General features: G+C 36.5%; 1 protein-coding gene across 5 annotated transcripts in view; it reads right to left on the bottom strand.

Annotated features, from left to right (window-relative positions):
- The window catches only part of LOC140747400 (cyclic nucleotide-gated channel alpha-3), a 155,037-nt gene that overhangs the window by 78,203 nt on the left and 51,577 nt on the right, over positions 1-25,257 (bottom strand). For all 5 annotated transcript variants that reach the window (XM_073079831.1, XM_073079833.1, XM_073079832.1 and 2 more), the window contains exon 4: positions 17,870-17,999. In XM_073079831.1, the coding sequence (XP_072935932.1) occupies positions 17,870-17,999 (130 nt within the window). The remainder of the gene's footprint in view (positions 1-17,869; positions 18,000-25,257) is intronic.

The following is a 25,257-nucleotide window of genomic DNA, read 5'->3' as shown; positions in this document are numbered from 1 at the left end:
TACACCCCTTAAACCAGAATACAGCAGCGCTTAACACTGCTGTTATGAGGCAGAAAGAGGTGTGGCGGTGGTGCCGCCGGAGTCTTACCACAAAATGTTCTGTCACTATATTTGATTCATGATAAAAAAATAATCTTTTACTTTTGTAACATTAGTACAGAAAAAGATAGTAGGTATGTAGAATTTGTTAGGTTAGGTTAGGTTAGAACATAAAAATATATAAAACAAGTAATTTAATAAAAAAAATCAAAAACCCGACTGCACTAAAAAGGCTATTTTATCCTCGTAGTGCTCATTTACGCTATAGGTATAAAAAACCTTTGAGTAAAATTCCAGCACTCTAAAGTTCAGCGGTTTCCTTTGCGTAGAACTCTGGCACAGCAACACTACTCATTTAGTCATACTGTACTGTCATAATGTACGTGTTATCTCCTTTTGATTTCCTTTATTTTGATACACTACTCGATAGGTTTGGTTAACTTTTTTTAACACGTGTTACTATTTCGCGAAAAAAAAATCACCATTTATAAAATATATAACTTCAGTTATTCAAAGTTCCTCACATTAATTTACCTCTTTATGGGTAGAATTTCATTATTTTTATCCAGCAAGCCAGATACAAAATTTGATAGTGTTCGCTTCAAAATTGACGGTTATTCAAATGAACTTTCAACCCCTATTTTACCCTCTACGGGGTTGATTTTTAGGGAGGGGATAAATGGGTATGTCCTTGTTCCTATACAGGAAGTCAAATACTAATTTTTATAGTAGTTGCTTCAAAATTAAAGGATTTCAAAAAAACTGACATCGCCTATTTTACCCTCTTAGGGGTAGAATTTTCAAAAGGCCTTTCTTAGTACTTATTTACGCTACGTAGAGAACCTATATAGGTGGCGATACCTAAGTAGGTGAAGTCCCTGGCGAAGAATACAGTTACCCGGGGTGAGGACATGTTGGCGGTATCACTTGATATGGCCAACATGTTCCCCTCAGAGAAGATTGTCGGGGACTACTTATTTAGGCGTATGGTCGAATACCCTGGCCAAGACCGATGGTGTCGGCGGGAAATATCGTGCGGAGTTCCACAGAGTTTGATGCTGGGTCCTCTCTTGTGGAATATCGGCTAAAACTGAGTGCTACAAAGAGCTCCCCTTCCCTAATGATTGCCTGTAGCGGAAACCTTGGGGATGCTTTTCTGCGCGTCACCGCCAGCATGGTATTCATAGTGGGCCGCATACGGCAGTTGTGTTTAAAAATCTTGAAAAATCTGAGGCTGTGCTTCATGGTGATCATGGCGATGCTTCATGGCCCTCGAAAGGCGCCGCTCCAGGATGCTCATATCGTCGTCTCCGGAGTTCGTATCGACGTGAGGCCATTGCGGACGTATCTGAGATTCATTCTGAATAGCCGGTGAAATGTTGGACCCCGCTTTGGATGGATCCCTCAGCACCTAAGATCGGCGGCGACCTTGGGTAGATTTTCATGTGAGGCAGCCTACGTGATGGCGGGAAGTTTGCTCTGGGATTTGGGAGCGATGACCTTTTCGTCGCTACGTTATTTGCGCGAAGAAACACACCAATCCTGGAGCCGCCCGCCCGTGCGACAGGAACTGAAGAGACGCTGAGCTGCGCCAATGGGTTACCGAGACGTGGAACTCAAGGTTGGTGCATCCTAGAGCCGTCCTGAGGACTATTGAAGCAATTCGTCCGTTATTGAGAAGTGGTTATGTAAGCGCGAGGGCGTCCTGTCTTTCCGTCGGACACACGTACTCTAGGTATGTGGTTGTTTCTGGAATTATTTGTGCTGGATCGGGCGGGTGTCGACGGCCAGATGCCATCACTGTGACGATTACCTCGAAGAGATAGCCCAGCACACGCTAGAGGTAGTGCTGGTGGTTCGCGCTATGGTTGGAAGTGTCTGGTTGCCGGGTCGTGAACGTAATGCTAATGCTTTCTCGTGAACCGTCTCTGAACGTCCAGAGGAACGCCGCGGAGTTTTAGTTGGTAAGAGTCTGACATACCCCTTCTGTTCCCCCGATTTTCAGATCTGATATGCAAGAATCCTCATGGATGCTCTTCTGGATTTCTCCGCGTTAAAAAAATGGGTAGAAGCAATAATTTTAAGTATATCTACCTAGCCCTTTTTCCCTTTAAATCGCTTAATTTTTTACAATTTTTTTATATTCTAAACAAAGACTGTAATTATAATATTTTATTTATACCGAAAATACTACTACTGTCACTGAGCAGGGACTAAAATTCTCGGAGCGCGACAACGCTGTAACCCGTGCTGTGTTTAAATGTTCTGATAGTGAAATTAGTGTAATAGGCGCAGTACAATAAAACGAACGATTTTTACAGGGTTACTGCATTTTAAGGTCGAAAAAAACATTTCATTGAATTTTTCTACGCTGTAAATGAATTTAAAATGCTCTTAGAGCTACGAGTGTTATGTCATTCAATACAGAAAAAATATCTGATTCCAAATATGTATATAACGTATTTCCAGATTTTTTGGCGTAACAGCAATAACGCATTCCTGGGTCGATATGCACTATTTTATGTAATATTTCAAGTTGCTGTATATTTTTGAACGCCTTATAATGTATGACGCGTTTATATATACTAATAGACTACACATTTTGGTAAAAAAATATTTTAGTATTGCCATGCAAAAAATAACAAGTTTTATAAATAGGTATTTATGTATGTAATATTTCAAGCTATTGTCTCCTTATTATGTTTTATAAAATGTATGGCTTATAGACAAAAAAATCAGGACCCAAATTTTTGGTATTTTGCAAATATTAACTCATATCCTTTACAAACGGCCCCAAAAATTAACAAATTTTCAATAAATATATAGAAATAAGAATTGTAAAAAATCTTGCACGCAAAACTAAACAAGACATTTCCCCGCGAGCTGCTTGCAGCTCGCGCACCCACGCGATACCTAGTGTTATAATATAAACATAAGATACTGATTTGCGCCCATACGGCCATACTGATTCCAGCGCGTCCCTTGCGCTGTTTTACATTACAACATAATATCAAACAAACAAAAACATTACAACATAATATTTTCTTTCTTCTTTCTTCTTTCTTCTGATATCATAAAAAAAGGCGTCACTCATCACGAGTTCTAGCCAACAATAAGGCATCACCCATCCTGGGATCTAGCCAACAAGACCAGGATCAAGGATACGCATGGTGGCCAGCCAGCGTTTTAGGAAGGATATTTGGATAGGATTATAATATTTAACAAGAACACACGTGAACGCACATACATAAAATAATCATGAAAACCAGTTATATCATCATAATGCCTTTACAGTTTCAAAAGTTCTCATTTACAAGATTATCCGCCCATACGCATCTTTTTTTTTTTTTTTTTTTTTAAAAGAAAATAATTTGTTACAAAAAATAGAAATGAAGGTTCGGCGGTCCAAATTGTGGCGTTGTGGCACCCATGGACCACGCGCGCTCCCCGACCACTCACTTGCAGCAGGTATCGACAAACCGCCCCTGATGTCTCTCCAGCTAGTGCCATCTCTTACTTAGCGCACTCGAACCAACCCTCCACTGGCCATCCGCGGCATGGCCATTGTGACAAGTCAAACGTCCTCGTGTGCTGTTCCTGTAAGGCAGAAAAACAAACGGCGAATATTAGAATTTCCGCTCGGCCAATCCTGATTAACTTGTATTAAGGTTATTCACCACGCTAAAACTAAAAGACTAATGATGAATAGTTTATTTCAACCGTACTCAATTTCGACCTCTTTTACATTACTATCACTTTTCTAATTAAACAAAATTTTACACAAAATCGATCGGTCGTATTGTCTTTATAAGATTCAACATTTTCTACAACACCATTTAAACAAAAGAATTAGTCCCTTAACATTAAACTCAAACGCGTAAAATAAATTCTAACGAATTATTATTATATATACATTTTTTTTTTAAGAGCTTAGCTGACCAATTCCTTCTAATTACTAAAATTACTTAGACCAAACATCAAATAATTCGAGACATTTAAGCACTACATGTGATCGATGGATACGCATAGCCCAGTAACCTCCTGTTACTTTTCATTGACGCAAATCCACTCACATGAATACACATAGTTTCTACTGAAACTTAACTTCCGCCATAGCTGCCCACCGCATACTACGGCTACACGACAACCTCTGTACAGTCCGATCAACATGTTTACTAAAGTTCTCAAGTCATTATTGTAACTACTTTAAATGAATGTAGTCAGCTTAGCACCAATTACCCCGTAATATACCCTATTTGTATGTAGAAAAATAAAATGACAGAATCTGGAAGTTCATAAAGGACATTAAAACCCAAAATTTAAATGTTCTAACCTAAATCACCTTCATCTTGCTCAATACACACCGTTAAATTTAAACACGAGCGCCACTGAACGCTACGGTATCGTATCTTCGCTGAACCCATATCACAAACACATCTATTGAGCCTTTACCAAAGACAACTCTATTCGCTTCATCAGAAAAAGAAACGAGGGACCTAATGAATCGGCTTGAGAGTACAAGCTTGGACTTTGGCCTTTTGATAAACAGGAGCAAAACTAAAATTATGATGATCGACCGTTCTGAGTCACTACAATGAACAAATCTGCTCAGCGACTTCGAAATCGTCAAGGAATTTCAATACTTGGGATCAGTCATTAATGATAAAGGAAACTGCGAAACTGAGATACGACGCCGCATCGGTATGGCTAAAACGGCAATGAACCAACTTACCAGGGTCTGGAAGGACGGGAATATTACTAAGCGTACAAAAGTTCACTTAGTTCGTGCGCTCGTCTTTCCAAATTCCTCTACGCATCGGAATCTTGGACGCTGAAAATAGCAGACAGAAAAAGAGTGGACGCATTTGAGATGTGGAGCTGGCGGCGAATGCTAAGAATCCCGTGGACAGCCTTCCGGACCAACGCATCCAACTTAAAAGAATTACACCTAGAGCATTCCCAACGTCTCTCCAGCCTGTGCCTTCACCGCATACTTAAATACTTCGGTCATATAGCCCGAAGAAATAATGACAACCTAGAAAAGCTACTGGTGACAGGCAAGGTGGAGGGCAAAGACCCAGAGGACACAGCCCAAAACGATGGTCAGACCAGGTATCGGACCATCTAAAGATACCGGTCAGCGAGGCGATACACCAGGCCACTAATCGCAATCTCTGGAAAGACGCTATAAAGCAAAGAAGTCACGATCCTCAGCATTGAGGGACCGACTATAGAGAGAGAGAGAGAGAGAGAGAGAGAGAGAGAGAGAGAGAGAGAGAATCTCCATCGAGCAACGTGTAGACTTAAAATTGCATTAATACGACAACCTTCAGAAATTTTTCACAAGAAATAATGAGTGTACCCGCAAAATCGTAAAATTCGTAATTCGTAAGTAAATTCTTTCCAAACAGTGGTCAAATACTGGTAGCCAAATTATTAATAAACCGTCAAGTACCTCAATTTTTAACACGCTTTTATTAGCTTGGGTTGTACGTTTGTATGTATGTATGTACTAACAGTAACGGAATCTTTGAGCCCGATTTCTATCCACTTTGAACGTCCAGTTTAATTAAAAATTTTGAAGTATTATCAAAAACCACGAATACACGATTTTAACATTTTTGTACCATTGTCCTTATCAATATCCTCAGGATTAACGATTTTCGAGGCGAGAGAAAGCGCCTTATGCAGCGTTCAGGCAAAGTTACTAGATCGATTTTAAGCTTTGGAAAATAATAATTTTATTTCCCTATAACTCAAATGTACTGAAACATATCTATAATGCCATCTTGTAGAATGATTTTTTAGGATTCCGTACTCAAAGGATAAAACGAAACCCTCCGCTGTCTGTTCGTGAGTCACAGGGCTTTATCTCTTAAACCGTAATAGATAGACACTTGATTTTTTTTTACAGACTATGCATAATGATGGTCGCTATAACAACAAATACTACGTGGGGTGCTTTTCGAAAATTGATAAGTGGAGCACTCCACGCTTTTATTTTTTACAATTATACAATTTACTGTTCCTTAATTGATTCCTAGATTGAAAATTATTCTCTACTTTTTTAGTTGATTTTATCATAAAAGCGTGTTTTTTTTTTTTTTTTGAACTATATTTATTAAAGTATAAAGTCACTTACCGAAAAGGCTCTTACTAACTCACCGCCTTGGTTTTACCAGAGTGAAAAAGTATCCTGCCTTATAGCGACCCGTAACATTGGCCCCTTTACGGTACGTTCGCGGTCAACACAAGTCCAGTGTCGTTGTAATACCACCAATAAGCAGCTATAGTAGATTCTTAGCCTGTGGACACTCAAACATTAGGTGAACATTATAAAATTACAAGATAGAAATAAATTAAAACAATAGACCACCCAAGTGGTTATAAGTATCAAAATTACAACGTGTCGCCCGTATGAAATAAACTGTCATACTACACCAGGGTCCACCCCAAAATTACACTGCTCCATACGTTCAGTCCCGCCATAATCAAAGCATCCAACGGCTGTCAAACGCTTTACCAACGGCATGGCTTCCTAAGGCTTCGTTCAAAGCAATCCCAGGAAAATCACCAAACACGCGCGCCAAATGTGTGCGCCCTTGCCCCGAACCAATAAACGTCACCATTGATCTCCATCATGACCATGTGGACACGTAGGTCCATCCAACCGCTGCTGTCGGCGATATCCCACTACCGCACTTTATAAATAAACTGAACGAAACGACTTTAATATGAGAATCACTTTTATTCACTTTTATTTACAATTTGGGCAGAGTAACGGCTTACACGACTGATTAAATGCGAATGTACCACGCTGTACCAGCGCGTGGACTTAAATACTACTCGAGTCACAAACAGCATAAGAACTACCTCACATCACTTGTTTTGTTATAACAAATGACGTGATTCACAATAAATTTAACTGTTAATAAAATAACATTATATTGAAAATATTGTTTTAAAAATACGAGAATAAGTATTTTAATATTATTATAATTTACATAATTTATTTGGTATGACTAACAAAGTGTTTTGAAGTACTACCGGAAATCGTCCATATTTAACCGACTTCAAAAAGGAGGAGGTTATCAATTCGGCCGGTATCTTTTTTTTTTTTTTTTTTTTTATGTATGTACAGCAATTACTCCGCCGTTAGTGGACCGATTTTAATAATTCTTTTTTTATTGTGTAGAGACGAGCTGCGAGTTGGTCCCATTTAAATATGGTTAGGATCCATCGATTGGTTCTGGAGAAAAAGAGGGGAACTCCTCCACCCATGTAAATATAACAGCCATAACTTCGCCGTTTATGAACCTATTTTAATGCCTTTCATTTCGTGTGTGGACAATTGCTACAAGTTGGTCCCATTTAAATATGATGAGGATCAGAGTGGGTTCTGGAGGCAAAATATGTAACTCCTCAACTGATGGGTATAATTGAGTTTTGTTTGAAGATATTTGGTGTAGGTTCTAATGAAATTGAAAAACCAGTTTATCTTTGACTATTTAAGGGTCTGATAATGTGGCTCGGAGTCAAAATATGTAACTCCTCAACCGATGGGAATAATGGAGTTGTGTTTGAAGATATTTGATGTACGTTCTAATGAAATTACAAAGCCAGTTCATCATTGACTATTTAAGGGTCTGATAATGTGGCTCGGAGTCAAAATATGTAACTCCTCAACCGATGGGAATAATTGAGTTGTGTTTGAAGATATTTGGTGTAGGTTCTAATGAAATTACAAAGCCAGTTCATCATTGACTATTTAAGGGTCTGCTAATGTGGCTCGGAGACAAAATATGTAACTCCTCAACCGATGGGAATAATTGAGTTGTGTTTGAAGATATTTGGTGTAGGTTCTAATGAAATTGAAAAACCAGTTTATCTTTGACTATTTAAGGGTCTGATAATGTGGCTCGGAGTCAAAATATGTAACTCCTCAACCGATGGGAATAATTGACTTGTGTTTGAAGATATTTGGTGTAGGTTCTAATGAAATTGCGAGGCCAGTTTATCATTGACTATTTGAGGATCTGATAATGTGGCTCGGAGACAAAATATGTAACTCCTCAACCAATGGGAATAATTGAGTTGTGTTTGAAGATATTTGCTGTAGGTTCTAATGAAATTGCAAAGCCAGTTCATCATTGACTATTTAGTTAGGTTAGGTTGGAACATATAAGACAATATAAAACTAAGCGAGCAGGGCGCGGCAGCGCCCTGCGAGCGGGCGGTTCCAATCAATGTAAATTCAGACCTTACCTTAATTCGTGATCTCGTTTATACAATTTTATATTGTATTAATATAAATGTTATTATGTCATCACTAAAAAGGGTGAAAAAAAATTTTTAACAAAAAATACAACCGACTTCTATGTCACTACAAAGTAAAAAATAATTCAAATAAATGTTGGTTTAGTACATATTTCTGAAGTCGGCGCTCAATATATTTCGTTGGATAACGATGTCAACAGCGTATCTAATATGAGCGTATCAATATATTTCGTTGGATAACGATGTCAACAGCGTATCTAATATGAGCGCCGACTTCAGAAATATGTACTAAACCAACATTTATTTGAATTATTTTTTACTTTGTAGTGACATAGAAGTCGGTTGTATTTTTTGTTAAAAATTTTTTTTAATCTAAATATTAATTCCACATTGACAATCAAAATTGACATAAATTAATATTATAATGAATTTTATGTTACTCCAAATAATTTATCTTACACAAATTACATTTGTTTTAATAAACAAGCGCGTTACAACACGCAAACATTCCTTACAAGTTTTCATAAATCGCCAAAAGAGGGCGCTACTAGTAGGATGCAAATTAAACTAAGTTTTGTTTATAAAACAATAAAATTGGAGTCATAATAATCTAATTGATTTTTACCTTGAAGGTTTGCAACAATATGAATTATTAAAAATAAATTACAAAATCAATGTTTTAAAATCAGTCGAAAGAATCAGTGCAATGTCTAAGAGACATTGAGGTTAGATCAATAACAGTATTGTAATTACGAATAATTATTTTAAACATTAAATATTATAATATAAACGTAAGATACAGATTTACACCCATAAATAATTATTTTAAACATTAAATGTTATAATATAAACATAAGATACTGATTTGCGCCCATATATACTATTATAATTATATTATACAGAAAATTAATACTCGCAGACTGTATAATTTCTGCGCTGTAAATACAAGCTTCGAACGCTATGTAGTTGTGTATTGTACGTGTGAATGTAATAACAATCTTCATTTACTTAACGGCGCTTCAGTGAAATTAGATATTTGAAATAAGCCATACTATGGAGAACGTGTGGATATAATTGGAACGTGATTTCTTTTTCAGAGTTAGTATGCAGTGCACTTGTGTGTTAGTGGCCAATGCCGCCAATGGATATCTATATTCAACACTAGATAAAATTATGGCCCTATCTGAGATCACAAATTATAGTACAGTAACGTTGTTTGTTACAGTAAATAGTAATGTATATGCTCGACTCTATACTTTACTATCCTGATTCACAACGTTCATAACAGTACCCTTACCATGAGTTTTTACGTTTTGACAAATATGACTGTTTCGGTATTTGTTTACGTATTGGCCCATACTATTTCCAAGTTCTGACACAATCCGCTAGGGGCGCTGATTGGAAATTGTATGGGCAAATACGTAAACAAATACCAAAACAGTCATATTTGTCAAAACGTACAAAACTCATGGTAAGGGTACAGAGCACAGGGGCGAGTAACATAATAATTATAAAACTGAAATAGATTTAACAGTGCCTCTAGAAACAACGAAGACTTCTACCACATACACTAAGTACATAGAGAAAATTGCACATAATTATTGTATCGAACAAGTCAACACAGCGAACGCGATTTCTCTTTTATAATTGGAGGCACTTTAGCTGTATCCATTCTAGGCCATGTGAAATAATATTGCCTTTGTAGCGAGCGTCGAGTTACCTACATCACCGTTTTCTAATAGCGTATGGGCCATATTCGTGTTACAAAGCGTCGATTTTAATATGACATCAATTCTGCTAACGAGGACACCGTAATAGTATTACGCTTTCAAGTAATTAGCTTTAAATCACGGTTCTTGAGTCATATATCCTTTATTTTCTTAGCTTACTTTATTGTAACTGTTACGACGTACGAGTACACTAATAACTACCTTGTGTTAAAGAATCTTTTATCATCGTAAACCCATTACTGTCCCACTACTGGCCACCACCGCGCTGGCCAAGTGCGTATTGGTGGACTTCACATACCTTTGAGATTTTTTTAATAAATCTCTCAGATATGCAAGTTTCTTTCCGATGTTTTCCTTCACCGTTTAAGGAAGTGATAATTAATTTCTAATACGCACATAATGTCGAAAAATCAGAGATGCGTGCCTGGGATTTGAACCTCGGACCCCTCGATCGAGAGGCCGAGTTTCTTAACCAGTAGGCTATCACTGCCTTCTTTATAAAGACAACAACTCGACTTCTTAGAAATATTCCTATAACACGGTCATAACTTAGGAGATTCCAACAAAACCTCATATGTTAAATACCGTCAAGCCATTTAATTTCCGAGGCGTGTCTAAAATTGAGACCTACTTACATATGCTCGAGAAACATTACCTTCCGAGGCCGGGCAAAAACACTGCCTGAGTAGGTGTATGTTATTTTTATCGACACTAATGTTCGTAATGTGCAAAACTTGAATCATTTGAATATTTGAATCTTCGAATCTTTGAATCACTTGAATCATTCAATACTGCGCTCTATCGAGGACTTTTTGAAAGTCCTCAACATGCAACTAATCGAGTGCTGCGTTACGAGGGCATGCATCCTTTTCGGACAATTTCGTCGTGATAGGTCAGAACCTGTGTCGTTATGAATCGAATTCAATATAAAATACTGAACTTTACAAAAGGAGATGTTTCATTTTCGGCCATCTCATGTACACTATATCTAAAAACACGAATAATTTGTATAATTGAAGAAAAATACACATATTTTGATAACCTAAAGTATACCTGTTTAAAAATATTTAAAATAAGCATTCCTCATTGAAATATTAAATATGGCGGAATACTGTCAATGTCAAGTTTTCAAAACTGTCGATGTCGGTCAGGGAACCTATGTGTACCCCACACATACTCTTTGGATGTCGGTAATTCTGTATTTCGCTGCTTTTGTCGTAAAGTTATTGTTACCTTAGTACTTTACAACCTGGCTTAAATTGTAAACTCAAACATGAAGTCGCGGGCAAACTTCAAGGTGCACAACTTGGACCATTTGCAATATTGCGCTCTATCGAGGACTCTCGAGACTTGGAAAGAATCGAGCACTCCGTGACGAGAGCATGCATCCGTACGAGATATATTCCAAACGGATATTAAAATACACTTCAACAGTTAGGAGATTATTTACGAACACGAGTGCTCGTTAAAAGTAAAATCCTTAAAGTACTCGTAATACTCGAGTGTACTCAACATAGCTTACAATAAAACATCGATACAAGTGTGTCATAATGTTTTTTTAGCGTTCCGTACTAAAGCTACTAAGCCGATGTCTGTCGGTTCTACATAAATCTTATACCTATAAACTATACCTACCGTAAATCTTTTTTTTTATAATATAAGAGTAGCAGACGAGCATGCAGTCCACCTGATGGTAAGTGGCTACTGCCGCCCATGGACATTTGTAATCAACCCCAGATAGGATTAGATATTCGTAACTGAGGTCGGGCACAGATGCGCCGTTACCCCTGAGGACTAAGCTGGAACGCCTCGGAAAAGTCTGTCTCCCTTACCACACCCTTCAAAACGGAACACAGCAGCGCCTAACACTGCTGTTATTAGGTAGAAATAGGTGTGGCGGTGGAACCGCCGGAGTCGAACCACAAAAGGTTCTACCACCTTCAATTTCTTCGGAAATTTTGTTAAAAGACTTATGCTTATAGAAATCCCGGAACAAGAAAATAAATAATTGAGATCTCCTCATAATATGCATCAATGATCACAACAGAGATAATTTGCAATAAGTATTATACAGCTCTTGAGAGCCTTCAACAGTTCGAGGAATACGATCTCTGACCGGCTCTTGGCTCTAAGATTTCCATTGCGAATGTTAATTAATATCTACTTAGAACGCTTTAAGGAAGTCTTTACCCTGCCTTTACCCTATTGCTTCTTATACAAGCCCGTACATTATTAATAATATCTTCCAAAAGTATATCATTCTTCGTGAATGAAAATTGTGTTAATGCAGCTGGAAGTATAAATAGAAATTTCAAACACATTTACCATAACATATTATTAAATGCGTTCCAAACAATAGGAATGTAAGGAAATGACTAGAATACATTCGTCCTGAAAACCTGAATTATTATTTCCAAAAATCTATCTACGCGAATACTTAGGAACATTTTCATTTATAACTAATTAACACTAGCTGTTCCTACGACATTTTTTTATAATATAGCAGTAGCAGACGAGCATGCAGTCCACCTGATGGTAAGTGGCTACTGCCGCCCATGGACATCTGTAATCAACTCCAGATAGGATTAGACATTCCTACGTGAGGTCGGCCACAGATGCGCCGCTACCCCTGAGGACTAAGCGGAAACGCCTCGGAAAAGTCTGTCTCCCTGACCACACCCTTCAAACCGGAACACAGCATCGCCTAACACTGCTGTTATTAGGTAGAATGAGTTGGGGCGGTGGTGCCGCCGGAGTCGAACCACAAAGGGTTCTACCACCTTCAAAACATATTTCCAACACACCAATTCTCGGAACTACAACTTCCAATGACCCCTTATTAATAAGAGACTATAAACATTAACAAATTTTCCCCTTTTACAGCCAAACTTACGCTTAAAACTCTCACGCGTACTAGTTTAAGCACCGATATATATTTTGCATAATTACCTGAATTAGCTGGAAACACCGAGTTAATAAATATTCCCGTTAATAACGTTTTGACGCTACGCAGTTCAGAACTTCGTTTATTATGCAAATAGTTAATTATGGGAATATTAACTTGCGGTCAAGTGCTGGTACGAGTAAACACGTACATATATTGGTAAATACACATGCAAATTACGGGATTTTTTAATAATTTCAAAAGTGCGTCATGGTGAGTGGCTACTGACGCTAGTTACTGCTCATGGGAACTAAAAACAGGGAAGGAATTAGACAGAAACAGGTGTGACGTAAGTGCCGAACTACGAAGGTCTAAGCACAGTTTAACTAAAATATATCGTTCAGCAACTACTTTGCGCCTTCATTGAGTATAATGAAGTCCTTTGAGAGAGTAGACATAAAATACAAATTTTTGATATAAATAGTGACTCCTGAAAATTCAGGCTTCTAGCTTCATATACAACGAAGTTACAGGGGGTCTAAAATGGGCCGAATTGCTTCGAGAAAAGAATGGTACGGCCATGCCCTTTTTTTTTGGCTCGACTTGGCGGAGGCACTGCCGTGTCTCCAGATTTAAGCTCAATTTTACCTTAGTTATGTGTTAAAATTTTTTAGTCCATTTTAATCGTAATAATAATAATAAAGAAAAATGTATTAAATATGACACTTATTTCTACTACTGTACTACAAGTACCTACTACACTCCTACAACTACATCATATTTCCGACGCGATGAAATGCAATGCAGCGGATTATGATAATGACAGTTATATTTCAGCCGCTCGTATAAGAGAAATTCATAGAAATATAAATCACAACTTAAGAACCAAAGACATAAAAAAGTTTATAAATTAGAATTCATTACATAAATGTGCCATTTCAAATAACTACAGGATACTACAGTGACAAAATAAACAAACAATTAAAGATATGTTATATACTACTACATCTTTTTGCAAAGACGTAGTGTACATTAGTGAAATATGTCGTATGCAAGACATACGCATAAGTATAAAAATAAAGAAGGTTGAACCCTTTGTGGTTCAACTCCGGCGGCACCACCGCCACACCTATTTCTACCTAATAATAGCAGTACTTAGGCGCTGCTGTGTTCCGTTTTGAAGGGTGTGGTAAGGGAGACAGACTTTTTCGAGGCGTTCCAGCTTAGTCCTCAGAGGTAGCGGCGCATCTGTAGCCGACCTCAGGTAGGAATATCTAATCCTATCTGGGATGATAACAGATATCCATGGGCGGCAGTAGGCACTTACCATTAGGTGGACTGCGTGCTCGTCTGCTACTACTATATTATAAAAAAACAAAAAAAAACACTATAGCACACTTGTCCGAACCAATTAATGTATAGTCTGGACCAATGCCTGTATAGTCCTTGCCGCAACGTACCGCAGGGATTTTACATAAATTGGATGGCCTTTTTATTGCAAATAAGCTTGCAGTCCACCTGATGTTAAATTGATAGTCACTCCTATTGACATGTTTACCGACATTAAATGTTGCAGTAGTCAATACCACAGATGCGTTGCTGCCCCTAAGGATTAAGTTGATAGCCTCAATCTTAATGCAAACCATATCTATCGATCTAACAACACAGTTATGAAAGACAAACATAAATAAAAATAATTATACATATAGTCTGATTCATAATTAGGTGTCCAAAATGTAAACAAAGAAATGTCATTGGCAAAATCAACATGAAACAAAAACTTTAACAAACTCAACAAAACGAAAATTTAACCAATATACACAATTTAACAAACGCGTTATGTAAACGAGAAAACATTCAAATTCGATCACAATCACGAAAATGAATAATATCAGTTACGAAACTTAAAAATGACAGCACAAGAAATGTCTTAAATTCCGATTGTGTTACCATTATCACATTTTAATTTTCTACCATAAACTTTGTTTTTTATTATTATTACTGTATGGGACGAAATTGAGGTGATATAAATATTAGAAAATGTGAATTAATCTTCATTTATTTAGATTATTATTTTATTATTGTTGTATTACTTTAATATCGACAAAAATAAGAAACTACCATTTCTAACGTATTTTCTTGATAGGTCAACACCTTTGTTTACATTTTGGACGCCTAATTATGAATCAGACTATAGATACATACACACGCTCTAACACATTACTCTCCGTCGGGTAAAAATAAGTATGACGGTTTAATTAGACTATAATACATTTAGAGTGGGTTGCATCATGTAACTTTAACAATTACAGAAGCATAACCAACCGTCAAATCCATGGTTAAAAAATAATTAGTTGCACTATTTTAGTTGAGGTTGAAATAACTAATACTTAACTTTAACCGGTCAATTTCGATTGGTTAAAGTTACTGTATTTGTCAACTTCCCTATCTGTCAATTTAGATTAAAAATTGCGGTGATAGCGACACAAATGGCGTCAATGACAAATCAATTGGTGCAACACAGAATTCTTACATTCCACCGCTACCGTCAAAGTTACTGTTACATTTAACTTTAACCGGACCTTTGATGCAACCCACCCTTAGTAGGTAGGTATACATTAATCATTGACGGTAACTTGACATTGTCTGTCCAACAATTAGTGCGCAACTGTACAACAATTAGTGCAACGTGCAAATTAATTGCGTTGCACACTCATGTTACTAGCGAAGGCATGAAATACATAAAGTTTCTTAATCAAAAGTATAAATTAGATACAACATTAATTTCTAAATAATATATAACTCAAAGGTGACTGACTGACATAGTGATCTATCAACGCACAGCCCAAACCACTGGACGGATCGGGCTGAATTGATCTGTTTGTACTGTCATAAACAATCTTGCTTATTTTTCAATATATATTAAAATCATAAAAAAGTATAAGCAAAAAGTATAAATAAGTACAATTTTATTTACGAAATAATGTTAATCTTTTCTAAACAAAATCCAAATCTATACCCAATCTAAATGTGTACCAAAGCTAGTATCAAAAGCCAAATAGGGCAGCAGAAATAGCAGCATTTGCAGTTTATGTAACCGGTCTGGAACATCGGTAGCAAATATAAAACGTCCCCGCTTTCAAATAGCAAAGTAGCCATCCGGTGTGAAACGAGGCTCTAGTTCACAAGACATATCTCCTGTACCCTTAGTATGAGTTTTTACATGTGTTCGCAAACATTCACCGTTTACGTTTTTGGACACACGGCACCCGCGTGGACCGTATCGGAACATAAATTCGCATTATGAGTTTTAAAAAACTGCATAGTCAATTGTAACGACATTTAATTTAACAAATATAATACAATTTATTTATTATTACATTTTCAATTTAATTTCGATAGCGTTTTTGTTCCGTTTTTGAAACTTATACTGTGGAATTTAAGTTCTGATACGGTCCACGGGGGCGCTGTGTAATCGAACACGTAACGTGAACGTTTTCGAGCAAACGTAAAGACTCATACTAAGGATACTGTAGCATTACCATGAGTTGGCATAGAAACGCCACTATAGAAATGGTAAATAGAAAACTATTGTCATTTTGCTAGTGAATAACATAACTACTATCGTTACGGTATTTCTTGACAACGTCTGTCAAATTAATGACTCATGGGACCGAATTTGTATGGCAATAGATCATAATGACATTCGCTAGCGATTTGATTTCGATAGGTTTTTTACGTATCGAGTTACGCCACTACGGATTTTAGTTCTACGAGTAACCACCAGAGGCGCTGTACAATTTTTCATACATTTATTTTACGCAGTCGCTAGCGAGTAATACTTTTGTAAACTCATGGTAGTCCTACTGGTGTCTACAAGCCGCACTCGCCTTGAATAAACATATTGAAAACTTAAATAATATTATTCTAACCGAATACTAGCGCAGTCGTGATTCTTCATGCTACTAGCCTAGATAGCTGTAGTTTTCACTTGAATGAAAAGAACCGCTGAAAATATTATTTCGAAAACTATCATAATACAATGCAATAAAATTAATAATATGTGTAATTTATAAACAATGAACTGATGAATTTATATTTTCAAAAAAATAAACTTAAATTAAAATTTCATTACATTACAAATACTTTATTCTGATATTTTTATCCTAGCCGTAAACACCGCTTCATAATGTTTTGCTCTGCAAAAGAAAAAACTTACAAAAAGCTTTGCAGAAAATCCTTTGTAGAAGCTGTCAACCTCACATACATAATAATTTAAATGCGAACGTTGGTGTGTTTTTTCATCCACTTAACCAGTTAGATTATTTAAAGATACCTTGCTTAACTAGTTGTTTTAACTCCACGATCGCGAGGAGAGGTCTTGCTCACTGGCGACGCATGGTTTGTTTAACCGTAAATGACGGTTTAATCCGTTAGATTAGTTAAGGATATGTACCTAGTCTTGGCCACGAGAGGCATTGCTCGCTGGCACTTTTTATCATATAGATCAGGGTAATCATTTAGCTTAGAAAAACTATACTAGGTTTGAGTATCGCAAGAGCGTGGAGAGGTCTATCTTTTCATTTACTTTATCATTAGGGTCAGCTAAATCATTTACATTAGTAAATCTGGGGGCACTGGATGCCCGCAAGTCGAACAAAAAAAGCGGCGCGGCCGTACCATTTTTTTCTCAAAGCAATTAATAACATTTACCCATTTGTTTAAGCGTTACCAGCGCGAGGAGAGGTTTTTTTCGCTAATAACACTTACTGATTTATCATAAAGGTAAGGTAAGCTAACTACAGTTACGTTATTTAAAAAACCTCACCTACGTTTATTCGAGCGTCGCGAGTACGATGAGAGCTCTTGCTCGCTATCGGCACTTGCTATTTTATCCCAAAGGTCTGCTTAATCAGTTAGATTATTTAAAAACACTCACCTAGCTTTGTTCGAGCGTCGCGAGCGCGAGGAGAGGTCTTGCTCGCTGGCGGCGGAGCAGCCAGTGCCGGCCTGCAGCGAACCGCGGGAGCCGCCCAGCCGCCGCGATCCCAGCCGACTCGACATCGTATCTGTAAATAGAATCAATATTTAATTTTGCCTAAAAATTGCTTGACTGTACCTGGGGAAAATTAAAATCTTCTAAATGAGTTACTGAGATGCCTTCGTCAAAGTATTACTGTGGAATAATTTTTAAGCCTATTACAGATTTTAATAACTGAAAAAGAGAACTTGTATTTGATTTATCGTTCCATACAATATCTTATTATATTTGATTTATCGTTCATAAATAAATCCAATATTTTATACGAGAATTTAAGTGCACAAACACGTAACATTGTGCACATAGCACTCCCTTGAAGTTGAAGACTCTTCTCAGAACTTCTATCCAGAACAAATATATACGAGTACTTACAAACTTACATACATACATACATCAACATCACAAAAATACACACACATCATGCCATCATGAAATAAACAATTTCAAAACACCCATTTCTCGTTTAAGTACACACAATCTTATTTTTAAAGCATCGCGCGAGATAGCTAATGCCACTGTCGACGCCGAAATAGCACACAACTTGTAATTGCAAATTCCTCGCTCAAAACATTTCTAAAGCTTGGCATTTCTGTTGCACTAAATGACAGCGCTGCATGGCGCTAACAAAGCATTATGATTTCGATCGTGAGACTGTTTCTGGCTACACAATAGATGGATTTACCTTCAAACTATTTTCGTTTATTTATTTATACTTTACAAAGCACAGAAACCTAGAACAAAGATGAATTTAAAAGCATTCTCCAGCGAACCTCAATATCTATATTTTTCTAATACTTCTGGTGATTAAAACTGCGATATTACGGTACGCGAAGTTCTATAAAAATGGAATTGTTTTTATATTTTTTATAATAAATGCACGATCAAAATAAAAGAACCTGATGTGAAAATATACAGACTACTTTTTTCACGCGTAAACAATATTTTTATGAATTTGGTATGTAAAAATAATTACCTTATCTGAAATACCCTGAAATACATCTACAAATTTAGGATTCCAGCGTTAAAATAAAGGCAATACGGCAATGCTCTCAAGTAAGCCGTGGGCTACCCCGTGACGAATAAATTAACTACAAAAGTCTTTCATCAGAATAACTTTTCACATTTATTCTAGTACAAGCAGAGCTATGTTCTTTTTATTAAAAAGAAATACCAAACGAGTGAGCAGTTCATATGATTCTGGAAGTGGACCTATTTAACAAATCCGTAATTGGATTTGTATCCTGCCTGGCCACATATGCGTTGCTACTGCCGAGGACTAAGTTGGAATACCTCATATAAGTGCGTCTCCTTACCACAGCCTACTAAAACTACTATTTACTAACTAATTACCTATGAATTGTGAAGGTGGTAGAACCCTTTGTGGTTCGACTCCGACGGCACCACCGCCACACCTATTTCTGCCTAATAACAGCAATGTTAGGCGCTGCTGTGTTCCGTTTTGAAGGGTGTGGTAAGGGCGACAGATTTTTCCGAGGCGTTCCAGCTTAGTCCTCAGGGGTAGCGGCGCACCTGTGGCCGAACTCAGGTAGGAATATCTAATCCTATCTGGGGTTGATTACAGATGTCTATGGGCGGCAGTAGCCACTTACCATCAGGTGGACTGCATGCTCGTCTGCTACTCCTATATTATAAAAAAAATCCTACAATTTACTATTATATGGTAGAAATGGGAACGGCGGTGATGAAACCGGAGTCACCCCACAGTTAATTTGACCACTTAGTAAACTTAACTTCTAAAATTAAATACAGAAGTTACAGAAGTTGGTACAAGTTAAACTTGAATAACAAGAAACGTAAATACGCGCATCTATAAATAGGAAAGAAACCTCGAAAGTTTTAATATCTCACAAACTACAAAAAAGAACGCCAGGCCAATAAAAATGGGTCACCTCGGAATGGAATAAAATGGATAAATCTAATAAAGCCACCTTTTTTTATAAACTTCAACTATTCATTGAACTACTGCCTTAAAGTTCAAAGTAGGTTCGAATAACTTCGCCTAGCCAACACCACATCATTACATTCAATCTTTTACATGTAGTTCACGTTCTTAGTTCATCTGTAAGGCTATAAGTATATGGATATAGTTTTCGCTATGGACTTTTAAGTTTCCTTTCTATCAAAGATGTGCGAGGTGGCTACGCTTTGTGTGTCAAATCCACCAATAGGTGTGGTTGAGTTTGACTGAAGGTAAATTAATCAATTCTATGAGTGGATTTGACACATATTCATGGCGAAGCAGAACTTCGCACATCTCTAGTGGAAGGACACACTTATCCTATTAATGATGTTATTATATTAAATGGTCAGTCTCGTTTTGTAAAGTTGAATTTGTTATATTAAAACGCCTCTGCTAAACATAAATAGACGTATTAATTACAAATATATACACTAGTGCTATTTCAATAAATTACACGATAAACGCTTTTACATTTAATGTGCAATATAGAGTTCACAGAGGCCTTTTAATAATAGCTTGGTGACGCCGATAGAAACTAAATAGAGAATTAAATTTCATTCAAAAACAATAAACATAAGAAACTGTAGAAAGATAACTCTCATTAAGAAACAAAAAAGTATGAAAAAGAATCGGAATAAATATGATTTACTATAATGCGTATTGCGAGTTCTTTAGAAAACAGATAAAACTACACAGTAAGAAGTCGCGTAACATTACCCAGCAGAAAGAAGCTCAGCGTAGCACGTAACCGCCTACGAATGCTACGAGCTCTGACGTCACCGCTGTGTACGTGTGTGTAAATAGGCACGTAGATTGTTTCATTCGCAACGACTGTAGGCAGTGGTTTTGGTAAATTTTAATGACATGTTACGTCGCACTGCGGAGTGCTGCGGAGACTTGTTACTCAGCTGCTTTCCGTACGTTACGGCTGCGGATAAACCCGGATTAAGGACTTACCTGCCGGCATCGGAGGGAAGATAAAATAGTATAAACACAAATCAACTGGAAACTTTTGGGCTTCGCACCAAATTGGGAGATACAGAAAAATACGGCGGCTACTTTGCGATAAGCCTGTTTATTCGCTACGGCACAGTTACGAACATTCCGACTTTATTATTAACGTTGGAAGGAATTTGTAAGAAATTCTTAATTTTGCCAACTCTGCCGGCCTACGCTGAAATAATTGAGATTCTAAATTTGTTATACTTGGCAAAAGTCAGCGTTTCATATGACTACGTCATAATTGCATATTTGAGGCCGGCGTCACTCTGATAATCTGAGGTTCAAAGCTTAAACACCTGTGATTTTTCGTCATAGTAAAGTTTAATTAATTATGACATTGATAAACTTCATTCAGTGATAAAATTATTGTGGATGAATCTTTCACATTTTATGCAAAATTTTATTTTTCCAGTAATTCAATTTGTAACATATTCGTAAACACTGATACATAACGTACGAAAATCAAAGGGATTCAAACCCTCAAAGCCTCAAAGCTACAGAAGTAGTGTTATTACAAATGACTAAGTAATTATTATAAGTAGATTAAAAATCTCGTAGTATGTAATCGAAATCATATAAGTCACGCAGATATTATTATATACGTCAACCATTTTTCCGATGAAGAAACGTAGTGATCATAATCTCAGGTACATTCTAGTTATAGAGCACTCCACCAATTTCGCACAAAATCGTGAAAATAAACAAATTGCTAAAACTGTTTATAACATCCCTGTACAATCTTAAAATTAATCTTATAATTTCCAACGAAGGAATATTTTATTTCTAAAGCAGCTTATTAGACGGGATCGTTTCGTGCAAAGATGATTTATGTTGGGGGTTCATCCTATATTCGCTAATTACCAAGACGTACCGTTACCTCGTTAAAATTTGTGGCTGGAAACAATCAGCCTTACATCTTCGAAGACCTAATTTCTATATTAAATTCACGCTATAAGCATTTTAGAATGAGGAAAACTGTTTCAAAACGCACGGCAGCGATTGGTCAAGTTCTAAAATGACATTCTATTTCAATGGTTCATATATTATGAAATCATATTTTAATTCAAATAAAATGTAACGTATCTGGATAGCTTCCTAATCATGAAATAATAATTAGAAACGATTTAGTATGTAATTAAAGTTTAGCGATTAAATACAAACAAATATTTTCTCTTCTTTATGTTTGTGTAGATACAGATAAATTTAAACTTTGCCGAAGCCACAGTACACGAAATCTTTTTAGAAGCATGAACAAGTAAGCCATATAACACAACTTAAATGAGTTCTTAGTACTATACATTGGAGTTGAAGAGATAAAAATAATTAGAAATACTAAATGTTCGTTTGAATTCGAACGGAGCTCTCGAATTTAACGAATTTAAATGAAACTGCAAAAATAACACGTTAGAATAACGTATAACAACGGTACCGCATAACATGCATATTTGTTTTAGGTCTAGATCTTTGACCGTTTATAGAAATTTCTGTCTATAACATACCTACATAACATAGAGAATCTATTGAAATTCATCCAGTCATCGTCAAGCTTCAAGCATTTAAAAAAATGTGTATTCGAAATATTTGTCACAACACTTTTTTTCAGAACGTTTTTTTTAACGTGACAGAACATACAGGAGTTACATTATGTATATTTGTCAAAGAAAATAATATTGTACTAAATTATTTTTAAATCACAGATTTTCAAACATTTGTATAAAGTTTTGATAGTCTACGACCACATCGTACAGTATTATGTTCATACAGACAAACAGGTGAAAAACATCAATAACACACCTTTCATTTATAAATATCATTTATTAATCGATAAGTTAAATTAATGAAGCAAGTGAAGCTGGAGCTATTTCAGGACACACTTTTTATGGTCTGAACCCATTTATTTTATACGCCGCTTTTTACATAGCGTTTGTTTAATGACCTGTTTAAATTCATAATCGTTGTACGCGTGATAAAAGAGTCAGATAATAATACACGAGGCGATCCAACTTAGTCCTTACAGCCCTTACCATGAGTTTTTACGTTTTGACAAATATGACTGTTTTGGTGTTTACGTATTTGCCCGTACAAATTCCAATCAGCGCCCCTAGTGGATTGTATCAAAACTATAATGTCAGTAACGTAACATTAAATGTCTAAATTAACAAAATAGTGCTTTATGTTTTGTCGATCTTTTTTGCGAATATGTGAGGCAGACAAAAAGACTTGAGCACTTACTTATTGTTACGTTTACTCAGTCTACTGAAGCAAACCGAACAGAATAATGGATTTAAACGTCACGTAAAATTGTAGGATGTTTTGAAAACTCATGGTAAGGTTACAGATAGCAAAGCAAAGGACCTAGAGTATGTATCTATATTTAAAGATGTTCATGGGCGGCCCTTTACCATCGAGTTTGACTACACGCTCGTCTGTTACTTCCATAATATGAAATTGCAAATAAACGGTTTGATAAAATTGGCACATACTTAACTTTTAAACCCTTTGTGGTTCAACTCCGGCAGCACCACCGCCACACCTATTTCTACCTAATAACAGCAGTGTTAGGCGCTGCTGTGTTCCGTTTTGAAGGGTGTGATAAGGGAGACAGACCTTACCGAGGCGTTCCAGCTTAGTCCTCAGATGTAGCGGCGCATCTGCGGCCGACCTCAGGTAGGAATATCTAATCCTATCTTAGAGTGATTACAGATGTCCATGGGTGGCAGTAGCCACTTACCATCAGGTGGACTGCATGCTCATCTGCTACTCCTATGATATAAAAAAGAGAACTCTTCAAGAGTCTCCTATGATATAAAAAAGAGAACTCGCTTAAGGAAGGTATAGTAAGAAACATACGTTATGTTTCTTACTATACCTTCCTTAAGCGAGTCCCAAAAGTGTGAAGCCTAAAATACCAGTACCGCATATTTTTACATATTTATACCCAAACGTTTGTGATAGCCCCCGTTCTGTTTGTACAGTATATACCGTGTTTTAGTTCGAATTCGAAACGTTATTATTGACTGCCATTGACGCTCCCATATTGAAATGGATATCGGCTATCATTTGAAAGGTTTGTACTGGGTTTATGAAACAGTCCACGTTATCAATATTTGCTGACATACGAATCTTCTGCACAACGCTCGTTTGATTAATAAATTGCTTCCATTTCGTATTTATTTAGAACGGATTTGTTTTATAACTAGAGAATATTTAAAAATCTATGCTCAATAACGGCAGCGGAATGGGAATAGTAGATTTGGATTTTTTATGCCCAATCAAAACGTGATCAATGTCGCAGTATAGAGAACTACTGGTATAGAAATCGGTTCTATTTTTGGTGTGTGTGCAGCGTAAATAGTATGGGCCTTGTTCTGTGACTTTATGTACAGTGGATTATTGTTATTTATTTGCATTTTTTCTGTAAAACAAAGTATAAATACTTTCGTAAAAACAAATACATAAGAAGTCTAACTTCTTGAATGATTATTATTAAGTAATAGAAAATGTTATGTAGAATAGCTATGTGATAAGCAGCTAGGTAGGTACTATATTGCAACATTTAACATTTCTTTATAAAAAATCGAATGTACCTATATCAACATGAAATAAAGCTATTACATATATTTTTTTCTATTTACTTATCACATTTGCGCCTGCATTTTACGGGATGGTAACTAGTCGCTACGGTCCATAGCATTTGTAATGAAATGAAACCTTGCCTCCAATCCACATTGATATAGCCAATGTGGTCAATGTGGCTTACATTGAAAACCATGTAGAAGTGATATACGTTCAATAAAAGTAAGTTACTAACACTAAAGATTAAGTTGAAATGCTTCATGTGCGACTGTGCCATACCTCACTCTTAAAACGGGAGGACAGCATCGCTTAAACTTAAGTTATAAGGCAGAAAATAAATCTTATAAACGCTAATTATTACAAAAACAATAACTATTACCATACAAACAGATCGCTCTTGAATTGTTCTGTCTGCCACTTAGCCATTATAGAAATTAATCGTTTTGTATTCTTCCGATAATGGATTCCTTGGCTTCCTGTAAAATTAATGTTGTTTTGCCGGCTATAGTAAACTCGGTTTCGTTAGCACGAGTCACGTCCGAGTAATTTTACTTCGTTTAATAAGCGAATACATTTTATTACTGGTAGATAATACTCGGATGATATTGGAAAGAAAAGTTTCAGCGCTCCCATTCATTAAACCAAGTTAAAGAAATTTTATTCGCCGACGAGAGTTCTCCACTGCCGCGTGATAAAATATACTTGAAATATTTTTTAGTAAGGTTTA

The sequence above is a fragment of the Epargyreus clarus genome, unplaced genomic scaffold (assembly GCF_041222505.1).
Source record: "Epargyreus clarus isolate Ecla_fem2 unplaced genomic scaffold, WU_Ecla_fem_2.2 ptg000014l, whole genome shotgun sequence".
Lineage (NCBI taxonomy): Eukaryota > Metazoa > Arthropoda > Insecta > Lepidoptera > Hesperiidae > Epargyreus > Epargyreus clarus.
This window is presented reverse-complemented; position numbering and strand designations above follow the sequence as displayed.